At 48.2% G+C, this 13,336-nt stretch overlaps 1 protein-coding gene across 5 annotated transcripts in view; it reads left to right on the plus strand.

Annotated features, from left to right (window-relative positions):
- The window catches only part of SLC4A11 (solute carrier family 4 member 11), a 171,452-nt gene that overhangs the window by 75,049 nt on the left and 83,067 nt on the right, over positions 1-13,336 (plus strand). For all 5 annotated transcript variants that reach the window (XM_063925343.1, XM_063925345.1, XM_063925344.1 and 2 more), the window contains exon 3: positions 7,847-8,005. In XM_063925343.1, coding sequence (XP_063781413.1) covers positions 7,847-8,005 — 159 coding nt within the window. The remainder of the gene's footprint in view (positions 1-7,846; positions 8,006-13,336) is intronic.

Consider the following 13,336-nt stretch of genomic DNA (forward strand, 5'->3'; position numbering starts at 1 on the left):
TACTGGGTAGGGGGCGTTCTAGTATGCAGCAATGCAGGTGACTGGCAAACGGTACTAGCTTCCTCAACGCGCTGCACCCCATGACACTGACTGGTGCCCCCTTAGCCGTTATCCTCCGCGACGCCTTTGCACGCTGTGTTGCTGCACTTGAATAAAATTAACATTTTCCTAAATGACAGGGGGTGCCCCATTATTATATGCCGCATTACCCATGTGTGCCTGCAACCCTCGCATTACCTGCTCTGCGGCACGACGACAGAGACCATAAGATGTGTTTATTATTTTGTTCACTTAATGGCCCTCATTCCGAGTTGCTCGCTAGCTGCTTTTAGCAGCAGTGCAAACGCTAGGCCGCCGCCCTCTGGGAGTGTATCTTAGCTTAGCAGAAGTGCGAACGAAAGGATCGCAGCGCTGCTACAAAAAATGATTGTGCAGTTCAGAGTAGCTCGAGACTTACTCCTACCTAGCGATCACTTCAGTCTGTTTAGTTCCTGCTTTGACGTCACAAACACGCCCTGCGTTCGGCGAGCCACTCCCCCGTTTCCCCAGGCACGCCTGCGTTTTCACCTGACACGCCTGCGTTTTTTAGTACACTCCCGGAAAACGGACAGTTACCACCCAGAAACACCCACTTCCTGTCAATCACTCACCGATCAACAGAGCGACGGAAAAGAGTCGCTAGACCTTGTGTAAAACTGCATACTTTTGTGTGAAAGTATGTCGCGCGTGCGCCCTGCGGCCCGTACGCAGTTTCGCCGTTTTTTAACCTGATCGCTCCGCTGCGAAAATCGGCAGCGAGCGATCAACTCGGAATGAGGGCCATTAGCCAGTTAACTTGCTAGCGAGATGATTCATAGCCTGTGTTACTCAGAGGATCTCAAGGAACATTCCAGTGAAAACCCAATCAAAATCGGGTTCAGTAGTTCTCGAATTTGTCACAGCACATATTATATATATATATATATATATATATATTCCAGCAACATTTCAACCCTTTTTTTTTTTTTTTTTTCAATGAATCTCCTTTAGTCAGTGCTGCAGTTTTAAGAGATTTACGATACAACATTTCATACACATTTGCCTTCTGGCGTTTTGAGTTATTACATAATTATGATTTTTTGTGCTTTATTTTTCACCTCGGATATTGACACGTTTACACCGGCATGGCATCCTTCCAGTATCATGTACAGAATCACACTGCTTGCAGTCACAACACTGGTTTTGGTGACTAATGCTGGAATTGCCCTTTGCTCTATTTAATAATTGCTCTGTAAGCGTACACACTGCCCATGTGGGTGTAACCGCGTTGGAGCTGTCATATGTACTTACACATGGAACTTCCTATTTTACTATCCATGTGCCTCTGCAAACAGGTGGAGCGGCTTTTTCATCTCCGTTGCAGCATCAATATCTAAATTTAGATTACTATATGCAAATCCTTCCCTGGAATGTCTCGGCTGTGTTCCTTCTTACTCCTGTTCGTCTGCTGTCTAAAGCGGCAGTAACACACCAGCGGATTTGTGCTCGTTGTGTAATCAAACAAACTGGAAAGTATTGAATGGAAGTCAGATAAATGTTTCTGATCGTTTAACTTGGTAGTGTAAGATGTGACTTCATAATGAGTTTTGCTGGCGGTCGTCAGCGTTTTGTTGTTAAACCGTTTTGGTGATGGATTGCAATGCGTCTGTTTACAACGTGAAATGCGTCTGGTTGACATCATGCGGTAAAGGCTTTAGTAACGATGCATTGCGTGTGAGTTGGCAATAAGCACAGACAGGGGCGTTTACGTTATATTTGGCGTTCATGGTGCTGCACGGGATACGTGGCTAATCTTCTTCTGTGTTCCCCAATATTGCCCACATTGACTGCGCTCGCCATCAAGAGCCCTTTGGAATATATTTCCGCTTTGCAACTGCTTGCAAACCTGCGCAGCCATCAGTTCTGCACTTTGCCCCCTTGTCCCAGAGAGCTACCAGCGGGCAGCATGGAAATATCCTGGCTAGTGTCGCTACGCGCACCAGCACTGGGATATAAATCTGCTTTTGTACTACAACGAGTTCTGGCAGAGAGCTGCAATTGTACTTGAGTCTCTTCCAGCAATGTCTTCATTGCTCACAGCACTTAAAGTACAACCCCCCTCCTTCCTCCCACTCTAGTGTCTCCCTGCACTCTCCCCTGCTGGGCCACACTGCGCCACACGCGGTCACAGCTGGTGCAGGGGAGGGAATCGCACTCACCGATGAGGCAGCAGATCTTTGCACCGAGTATTGGGCTGTGCAGGCATGTTGCAGTGCTGGTTTGGCGCTGGGCGCACAGGCCTGTGTGACGGAGTTAGGGAGCTACTCTAAAGCTGTCTTACAGAACAACACGGGATTTTGATTGTATTTATTCCCTTATCTTCCCTTCTGCGTTTGTTTGTGTGTATTTCAGTGCCCACTTCCTTTATTACAAGTTATTTAAGGTCTGATCAAGAGGAGGAAAAGAAGAAAAAAAACAAAACGTAAAAATAAAAAAAAATGTGTGTGTGTATATATACAGGTGTATGTGTGTGTGTGTGTGTATGTATGTATATATATATATATATATATATATTCCCAAAAGTCCTGCACTCTCATCCGCTTAACAAGACAACTGTAGGGTGCTCCCAATGGGCCCTTGGTCAGGGTCCACCCAAATACACGGAAGTATCCACTTGTTGGAATAGGGCACTCACTCATAAACTTAATTGGTAAAAAGTTCCTTTTATTCACTTGATTCGTATACTGCCATCAATGTCGACGTTTCGATTCCACAAAGAGATCTTTCTGAAGACTGGCATGAATGTCGCTATAGATGATTGTTCAAAAAGGTTTCAGACAAATAAATCCATAATGTAAATATGGTCACGTAAAGTGTAGCTCCATATAGGATATATAATGGGTAAAGACGGTCAGATCAGTATAGTGCTGGGTTCAACGGATAAAATGTCAATTCCTTAGTTAATCTACACAAGTAAAGAGGGACATCTCCTTAATAGAACACGCCATACTGACAGTCTTTATATATATATATATATAATAATAATTTCTGATCCCGGCGGTAAAGCAGGTGAGCGTGACACGAGGTTGATCTGCGAGATGACTTTGTGTAACAGCCTAACTCTTCCTCCCCAGCTCCACGTCAGGTTGTAGGTGCTGGTCCCCCGGGCGGTCTCTAGTCCTGTCTGCAGCATATCGCACAGAGAATCTGCCTCCTGCTGTTTTGTGCTGTCAGGGAAGGGACATATAAAGGGAGGATGCTGTCTGATTCTCTGTCCTCTGGAGCAATCCTCCCTGCATCACTGATCTGCCCGGTTCTACAGAGCCGACACTCATACCGTCACCTGTGCTGGTATCCATACAGATGGGCCAATACCAGGGGAATGCTGATGAACTAGAACACTGTGTTATGCCAAGTCAGGCATTGCTTCATACCACTCCCACAATGCCAGGTTATAAAAATAAATCTCCAGTGTATTATTTGAAAATCACTATGTGCAGTTCCCAGGTGCCTCTACAAGAGCCTTGCACAGCAGTCACGTCTCTTCTGATGAAGGCTTAGGATTTCATTGTTAGAAATGTCAGAAAAACCCATAGGCGTATATTTTGCCTACTTACGGTTTATCCTGGAGCAGAGTAACGCACCCTTTCACTATTCTGTCATTGTGGTTCTCTGTCCACTAACTGATTGTACCGCAGGACAACCCTCCTCCCCGGTGCAGAGATTGTACCGCAGGACAACCCTCCTCCCCGGTGCAGAGATTGTACCGCAGGACAACCCTCCTCCCCGGTGCAGAGATTGTACCGCAGGACAACCCTCCTCCCCGGTGCAGAGATTGTACCGCAGGACAACCCTCCTCCCCGGTGCAGAGATTGTACCGCAGGACAGCCCCCTTCTCCGGTGCAGAGATTGTACCGCAGGACAGCCCTCCCCTCCGGTGCAGAGATTGTACCGCAGGACAGCCCTCCCCTCCGGTGCAGAGATTGTACCGCAGGACAGCCCCCTTCTCCGGTGCAGAGATTGTACCGCAGGACAGCCCCCTTCTCCGGTGCAGAGATTGTACCGCAGGACAGCCCCCTTCTCCGGTGCAGAGATTGTACCGCAGGACAGCCCTCCCCTCCGGTGCAGAGATTGTACCGCAGGACAGCCCTCCCCTCTGGTGCAGAGATTGTACCGCAGGACAGCCCTCCCCTCCGGTGCAGAGATTGTACCGCAGGACAGCCCTCCCCTCCGGTGCAGAGATTGTACCGCAGGACAGCCCTCCCCTCCGGTGCAGAGATTGTACCGCAGGACAGCCCTCCCCTCCGGTGCCGAGATTGTACCGCAGGACAGCCCCCTTCTCCGGTGCAGAGATTGTACCGCAGGACAGCCCTCCCCTCCGGTGCAGAGATTGTACCGCAGGACAGCCCTCCCCTCCGGTGCAGAGATTGTACCGCAGGACAGCCCTCCCCTCCGGTGCAGAGATTGTACCGCAGGACAGCCCTCCCCTCCGGTGCAGAGATTGTACCGCAGGACAGCCCTCCCCTCCGGTGCAGAGATTGTACCGCAGGACAGCCCTCCCCTCTGGTGCAGAGATTGTACCGCAGGACAGCACTCCCCTCCGGTGCCGAGATTGTACCGCAGGACAGCCCTCCCCTCCGGTGCCGAGATTGTACCGCAGGACAGCCTTCCTCCAGGTGCAGAGATTGTACCGCAGGACAGCCTTCCTCCAGGTGCAGAGATTGTACCGCAGGACAGCTCTCCCCTCCGGTGCAGAGATTGTACCGCAGGACAGCCTTCCTCCAGGTGCAGAGATTGTACCGCAGGACAGCCTTCCTCCAGGTGCAGAGATTGTACCGCAGGACAGCTCTCCCCTCCGGTGCAGAGATTGTACCGCAGGACAGCCTTCCTCCAGGTGCAGAGATTGTACCGCAGGACAGCCTTCCTCCAGGTGCAGAGATTGTACCGCAGGACAGCCCTCCCCTCCGGTGCAGAGATTGTACCGCAGGACAGCCCTCCCCCTGCAGAGTCCCACGCGTTTCAGTTGCATCACACTTGCAGCGGAGTATGCCTGTAATACATCTGCAATCGCAATTGATTGTTTCACAGATCCTGAAATTTCCCCCCTCCCAGATTTATTGTTATACGTACGCAAAAAGATTTTTTTTTTTTACTTGTTGATAAATGATCCCCTATTTATCCAACCTGCAGTTTACCTGTCTGTGTAATTGTCCCCCCTCCGCTCTATCGGCTGATGTCTGTGTCTATAGCCTCTAACATAGGAACCGTGATTCACAATTTCCTTTCTCTTCACAGTGCCCCTAAAGCAATACCTACAGGAACAGTCCTGTGTAATAGCAGCTAGGGCCAAACCTGTTCACGCCTCATTACCATTTCACTCCTAACAACTTAGTATCTGTTTGAAAGAATGAAACGAATTTAAAGGGGGAGAAAATAACCGCAATAGTTTTGCAGAACACCCACGTCAGGTTACACGTGTTTGGAAAGTGAACGCCCTCTTCTATTTCTATCTTGTCCTTTTGGCTCAGACACATTTGCACATTATACAGTACGTCATGCAAATGACAGGAGCGCCCCTGGGTCATTTAAACAATCAAGATTATGGAGCCTGCAAGTACTGTGTGTCGCTCAGTAACGAGACCTAATGCTGTAACGAGCATCCGGCCTTATAGCATGTCTCCAGGGTTAGCCAGTGTCCTGCATCTATCACAATCCAGTCAGCAGTGTGGCCTCTCCAGCAGTCCGGCCGACAATAGCAAAGCATCGGTGAAATTATAAACTACAACCACGGTGGAACTGTGGAATGTCCAGCAGCTCCCAGTTACGATTTGTGTGGTCTTTCTAACATTGGGGAAGATTTATCAAAGATTGGCGAGAGATAAAGTACCAACCAATCGGCTCCTAACAGTCATTTTGCAAACACATCCTGTGACACAGCAGTTCAGAGCTGATTGGCTGCTACTTTATTTCTCTCCAAGCTTTGATATATCTCCCCCCTGTTATCACCATGAAGATTCCGCACTGGGATACAGCTATGCTGGGCGATATGTGAGTTAAGGAAAATATTCCTACCATGGACGCTGCGGGGTTAATTAGAGAGTTGAAAGAATATGAAAATAAATTTCACTAAGCAAATGATACAGATGCAGTGTACAAACACTACGCTCCCTGCGCTGGGAATACCCTCCTACGCTGCGCCTCCCCCCCAAGCACCTTCAAAGCGTTCAGACCTCACATTTTACTAAATTTTCTGCACATATTTGGCCTACTTGTCTTCCTTTCTGTTGTGCCATTCATGTTAATTGCAAACGAGCTCCTTTGATCGCGCAACAGCCAGCCTCATTAGAGGACTCCACACTATTTCCCCAAACAAGAGCTCATTGCTGAAGAGGATGCTGAATATCGCACTAATGAATGCAGGCTGCAGACTAGTGTCACATTCTATGTCATTAATACGGTGATTGTGGGTGGAAGGAACTAGTGTTGCCCTAATAGGAGGAACAAAGTAAGGGGAGGTGGGGGGTGAGACTCTTCTAGTAAGGGGGAAAACAAACATTAGAAAAGCCAATATCAGGGAGTAACTATACACTTAGGATCTAATTTCCATTAGATTTTCTTATCGGGTTGTGAGGGTGAGTGGTTCCGGCTGTTGGTTCATCACACAGAGATGTCACCAGATTCTATTAAGTGACAGTCTGCATGCTATTTGGCTCAGCCACAATATATTTGATTTGTGTCCTCTTTACTCCGACATTGCAGCTGAGCGAGGGTTAAATTCTCTGCGCGTGGCCTGTATTTCTCGCTTGGCTGGCAGCCATGTCTTGACATAATGAAGTGAGCAAACCATTGTAATAGTAAAAGGATGTGTGAGCGAGCGAAGCTTTGCAACGCAACGGGACTGTGATGCTGCTGAGATGCCGGAACCGACTGAGGAATACGGCGGCGGCCTGCCTTGTACTGCAGCTTGCTCGCTCACACTCCCCAACAAGTATTTTGTGCTGCTGAGGGTAACAGGGCAGAGGTGAGCTAGGTGCAGATGTTCTTTCAGGTGGGAGCAATTGGAGGAGATGAGAAGGGGACCGGTTGGGGGTGAAGACAGTAGTGAAGAGACTTGGTTCTCTGTACCGGTAGGATTGAGGATGGTTTGGTGGGTGAGGAAGATGTCTGGTGCTTGGTGATGTTGTGTGATGGCTATATACAGTGTCGCTGCTTCAACCTTAATCTACCCCCTTGTCATATCCTAAAATATGCTGAAGGTGTAAAGTAACCTGTTTCCCATTCCCGGACGGATCCCCTTAGTCATTGTTTGTGAAAGCTGCTGGATTTTCCCCGACTACGGTACAATCCCGCAATTTCCCTGTGAAGAACAACACTGAAGCTCGGCCATTATGTCCAGTCACAGATGTTGGGAAGGATTCAGGAGATTTCATAATGTGATTTTTGTACTTTGTTTAATCAGTGGTCTGATGAGCTCTGCCATTAGCAAGCAAAAGGCCTAATTAACTGTATTGTCTCACGGTGTGTGGTGTTGGGTCTACCAGTCCCCCCTCCAGTTTGAAGCCTAGGAAAACCCATGGAAACATGTCCGCTGTCACCACGCTGAGAGGAAAGATAACATGCCGGCCAGATCTTGCATGTTACTTACTACGGGCCTATTATTTACTGTAGCTTGGTGCTGTGTATAGTTGGCGTGTCTGTCCAGCACTGGACGTCTTTGCTCTCTGTGGTGGGAGCCGGTGTTATAAAGAAGGGGCGCCGTATGAAGTACTGATCTGTAATATGCTTCCAGACCACCACATCCCACCTAACCTATTTGCTTTATCTGCAGGTTACCTTAAGTGTGACACTGATGATGGCTGCGACCCCAAAGAAGAGGAAGGAGTGGGAGGCGAGGAGCTGTTTGATACTGTGCACTCCTCCATCGTATCCGGGGAGAGCATCCGCTTCTTCGTGAACGTCAACCTAGAGGGGCCGCAGAGCACCACAGGTGGGTGGCCGTCTTCATGGTCACTGTGCAAAACTTTACATTTATCTCTATGATTTCACGATTGCTCACCATGGAGGCAGCCGTCGCTGACCCCTGAACAGTGTAGACTCTGACCAATGTCTCGACGAGTCCTGAGAAGTAAGACTCGTCCAGCTAATGTCATACGTCTACTTACAATTCAAAATGACTACTGTGCGGACGTCGCCCCCCGAGACGTTAAAGATGGGCGTCTTGCACTTTTGGCAGCGCGTGATCGTTCTCTTCTGTCTAGCAATTAATGGCTTTGGTGTTGGGTGCGGTAAAGGTGGTTTTCCCAGGGTTTTATTGGCTGCGCTCACCGTTCCCTTTACACTGAGTGATTTGGGGATAATGGTGTTAATAGTACTCTAGTAAAAATCCTGCTTCCACCCTGTGGGTTTGGCGTTGCCGTTACATAGACCCTTTAACCCTTTTCCCTTCCAGATCGCCCTGCTTAGAGGGAACGGCGTGTGTGTGTGCCAAGCCCCTCACATTTATTTCTGCTGTAATCCCTTTACAAACCTCTGCAGGTTATAAAATTAATTAACATAAATCTGTCAATGAGTATTAGGGTGACAGTACATAGCCTCAATCTGTATTGTATTTCCGGTACCACAACGCCATCAGACACCCCTCGTACAGCGCTCATATTTGTTATGCCCGGTTTTTTAGGGAAGTAGCAAATGCGTTTCAGAGTGGCTTTCTGGGGCGTTACCTGTACAGTAACTACGGGCAGGATTATAGCAAAGGAAGTCTTGTATATTCCTATCTAGTGAAACCACCTTATTCCTCTGTGCTGCGTCCTAACCTCTATGTAAATCTGTAAAACTTACCGGGGAGGGGGCCACATGTACAAATGTGTCTGATGGTTGTAGCACAAACCGCTCCTGGGGGCTAAGGGGTTAATAGCACCCAGGCACCAACGCTCAGGTTCCCGAGCAGTGCCCTCATCCGGGTGCTTGCCGCAGCTTGCTGCCATTTATTTATTTTCATTGTTTACCCTTGGCACTAATCCGCAGTATAAATAATGCAGTATTCTCTTCCTAACCCTGCGTAGTGGCAGATGGAGAACACATGCAGACAGCAGGCTGAGATAATGTGTCTCCGTGTCTGCTTTCACCATATCCCGCCCGTCTAACTGGGAAGTGTGTGAGCGCCGAGTGGCGTTACCGCACAGCGCAGGCTTCATGTGTACAGGATCCGGTCGCTGGTACCTAGCAAAGAACTACAGCCGCGTCCATCCAGTGACTGTTCCGCTGGTGATATAATCCGTAGAGTCCCGGCCAGACTTGTAGCAGGGGGACTAAGTGATCACATGACAGTGGTTCCTATAATTTAGCCCTTGATTATTTGGGATCCATGCTCTGGTTTTGTTCTTTGGAATACAGTTGAATTTTAAATCAATCACTTTAAGAAATATGACGTTACGCAGCCACGGGAATGACCAGAAGATCCTTGGAAATGGCGTATCATATTAAAGTGTACCGCGCTCCAGGCCGGTGTTGATAAATAGGGGCAGTTGCAGGTAATGATGCTTAAAACCTGGGACTGTGCCTGTAAATTATTGACAAGTGGGCACTGTTCTGCCCTGGCTTGTTGTATGAAGGTCAGTCTAGAGAAGTAGGGACTAGTACACGGCTGTGCGTGCCGAAGTGAGCATTGTGTGAGTTGTTGTGCATCTGTGGTAGGCAGCCCCCCCTTATTATACAGAGCACAGAGATGTTTCACCGCTCCGTGCGCATGAGCCTGCTCTATTCCCTGGAGACCACGGACTAGCGGCAGGAGGTCTGGGGCTGATGGAGACACATTCGGCACACAATAGAGGGCTGCTTCCTCACATGAATGCTGTTTATGAGCCATGAGACAATGCACACAGCAGCCTCACCTCTGGCTGCTTCTGCACAAGGGGCTCGCGCTGTATGTCTTCCTGTACTGATAAGACACCACGCTGGCAAGTGTGCAAGACGGCGGCATGCGGCCTCTCCTATATAATATGCTGTGTGTGTGTGTCGTTCACACTCGCCACGCGCTGTATGCAGGGCCTTGCTGTATATGTGATGTGTACTCTGAAGTAAATATTACAGATGCGTCCGCATATGTCAGCCCCTCTCAGCGAGCCAGGCCCTGTGTGACTCTGCTAGCCTCGGGTGTCTTTTATTCCCCAAAAATGCATCATTGTTACAATGCAGCGGTCGCAGCTTTTTACCATGCCAAGTTCCATTGTGCTCCATATACAGACTCGGTCGCACACAGATCCTTAATACGTATCGTGCTGCGTGGCATATTGAGGATAGTTGTATGAGGACACCGCTGCACAGTCATATACACAAGGAAGGAGCTTTGATGCTGAATGTCCTGAACATTAAAGGCCGATTTATACATGCCCTTACGCTGCGAGGACAGACTGTACACATACAGTTATATGGCGGCTGTAGTGTCAGACTGTTCCTCTGCGTTATACACATACAGTTATATGGCGGCTGTAGCGTCAGACTGTTCCTCTGCGTTATACACATAGAGTTATATGGCGGCTGTAGTGTCAGACTGTTCCTCTGCGTTATACACATACAGTTATATGGCGGCTGTAGTGTCAGACTGTTCCTCTGCGTTATACACATACAGTTATATGGCGGCTGTAGTGTCAGACTGTTCCTCTGCGTTATACACATACAGTTATATGGCCGCTGTAGTGTCAGACTGTCCCTCTGCGTTATACACATACAGTTATATGGCCGCTGTAGCGACCGACTTCCTCTGCGTTATACACATAGTTATATGGCGGCTGTAGCGACAGACTGTTCCTCTGCGTTATACACATACAGTTATATGGCGGCTGTAGTGTCAGACTGTTCCTCTGCGTTATACACATACAGTTATATGGCGGCTGTAGCGTCAGACTGTTCCTCTGCGTTATACACATACAGTTATATGGCGACTGTATCCTCAGACTGTTCCTCTGCGTTATACACATACAGTTATATGGCGGCTGTAGTGTCAGACTGTTCCTCTGCGTTATACACATACAGTTATATGGCGGCTGTAGTGTCAGACTGTTCCTCTGCGTTATACACACACAGTTATATGGCCGCTGTAGTGTCAGACTGTCCCTCTGCGTTATACACATACAGTTATATGGCGGCTGTAGCGACAGACTGTTCCTCTGCGTTATACACATACAGTTATATGGCGGCTGTAGCGTCAGACTGTTCCTCTGCGTTATACACATACAGTTATATGGCGGCTGTAGCGTCAGACTGTTCCTCTGCGTTATACACGTACAGTTATATGGCGGCTGTAGCGTCAGACTGTTCCTCTGCGTTATACACATACAGTTATATGGCGGCTGTAGCGTCAGACTGTTCCTCTGCGTTATACACACACAGTTATATGGCCGCTGTAGTGTCAGACTGTTCCTCTGCGTTATACACATACAGTTATATGGCAGCTGTAGTGTCAGACTGTTCCTCTGCGTTATACACGTACAGTTATATGGCGGCTGTAGCCTCAGACTGTTCCTCTGCGTTATACACATACAGTTATATGGCGGCTGTAGTGTCAGACTGTTCCTCTGCGTTATACACATACAGTTATATGGCCGCTGTAGTGTCACTGTTCTTCTGCGTTATACACATACAGTTATATGGCGACTGTAGCGACAGACTGTTCCTCTGCGTTGTACACATACAGCTATATGGCGGCTGTAGCCTCAGACTGTTCCTCTGCGTTATACACATACAGTTATATGGCGGCTGTAGCGTCAGACTGTTCCTCTGCGTTATACACATACAGTTATATGGCGGCTGTAGCGTCAGACTGTTCCTTTGCGTTATACACATACAGTTATATGGCGACTGTAGCGACAGACTGTTCCTTTGCGTTATACACATACAGTTATATGGCGGCTGTAGCGTCAGACTGTTCCTCTGCGTTATACACATACAGTTATATGGCGGCTGTAGTGTCAGACTGTTCCTCTGCGTTATACACATACAGTTATATGGCGGCTGTAGTGTCAGACTGTTCCTCTGCGTTATACACATACAGCTATATGGCGGCTGTAGTGTCAGACTGTTCCTTTGCGTTATACACATACAGTTATATGGCGGCTGTAGCGACAGACTGTTCCTCTGCGTTATACACATACAGTTATATGGCGGCTGTAGTGTCAGACTGTTCCTCTGCGTTATACACATACAGTTATATGGCGGCTGTAGTGTCAGACTGTTCCTCTGCGTTATACACATACAGTTATATGGCGGCTGTAGCGTCAGACTGTTCCTCTGCGTTATACACATAGAGTTATATGGCGGCTGTAGTGTCAGACTGTTCCTCTGCGTTATACACGTACTGTTATATGGCGGCTGTAGTGTCAGACTGTTCCTCTGTGCGTTATACACATACAGTTATATGGCGACTGTAGCGACATACTGTTCCTCTGCGTTATACACATACAGCTATATGGCGGCTGTAGCGTCAGACTGTTCCTCTGCGTTATACACATACAGTTATATGGCCGCTGTAGCGACAGACTGTTCCTCTGCGTTATACACATACAGTTATATGGCGGCTGTAGCGACAGACTGTTCCTCTGCGTTATACACATACAGTTATATGGCGGCTGTAGTGTCAGACTGTTCATCTGCGTTATACACATACAGTTATATGGCCGCTGTAGCGACAGACTGTTCCTCTGCGTTATACACATACAGTTATATGGCCGCTGTAGTGTCAGACTGTTCCTCTGCGTTATACACATACAGTTATATGGCGGCTGTAGCGTCAGACTGTTCCTTTGCGTTATACACATACAGTTATATGGCGACTGTAGCGACAGACTGTTCCTTTGCGTTATACACATACAGTTATATGGCGGCTGTAGCGTCAGACTGTTCCTCTGCGTTATACACATACAGTTATATGGCGGCTGTAGTGTCAGACTGTTCCTCTGCGTTATACACATACAGTTATATGGCGGCTGTAGTGTCAGACTGTTCCTCTGCGTTATACACATACAGCTATATGGCGGCTGTAGTGTCAGACTGTTCCTTTGCGTTATACACATACAGTTATATGGCGGCTGTAGCGACAGACTGTTCCTCTGCGTTATACACATACAGTTATATGGCGGCTGTAGTGTCAGACTGTTCCTCTGCGTTATACACATACAGTTATATGGCGGCTGTAGTGTCAGACTGTTCCTCTGCGTTATACACATACAGTTATATGGCGGCTGTAGCGTCAGACTGTTCCTCTGCGTTATACACATACAGTTATATGGCCGCTGTAGCGACAGACTGTTCCTCTGCGTTATAC

This window comes from Pseudophryne corroboree, chromosome 1 (genome assembly GCF_028390025.1).
Source record: "Pseudophryne corroboree isolate aPseCor3 chromosome 1, aPseCor3.hap2, whole genome shotgun sequence".
Classification (NCBI taxonomy): Eukaryota; Metazoa; Chordata; class Amphibia; order Anura; family Myobatrachidae; genus Pseudophryne; species Pseudophryne corroboree.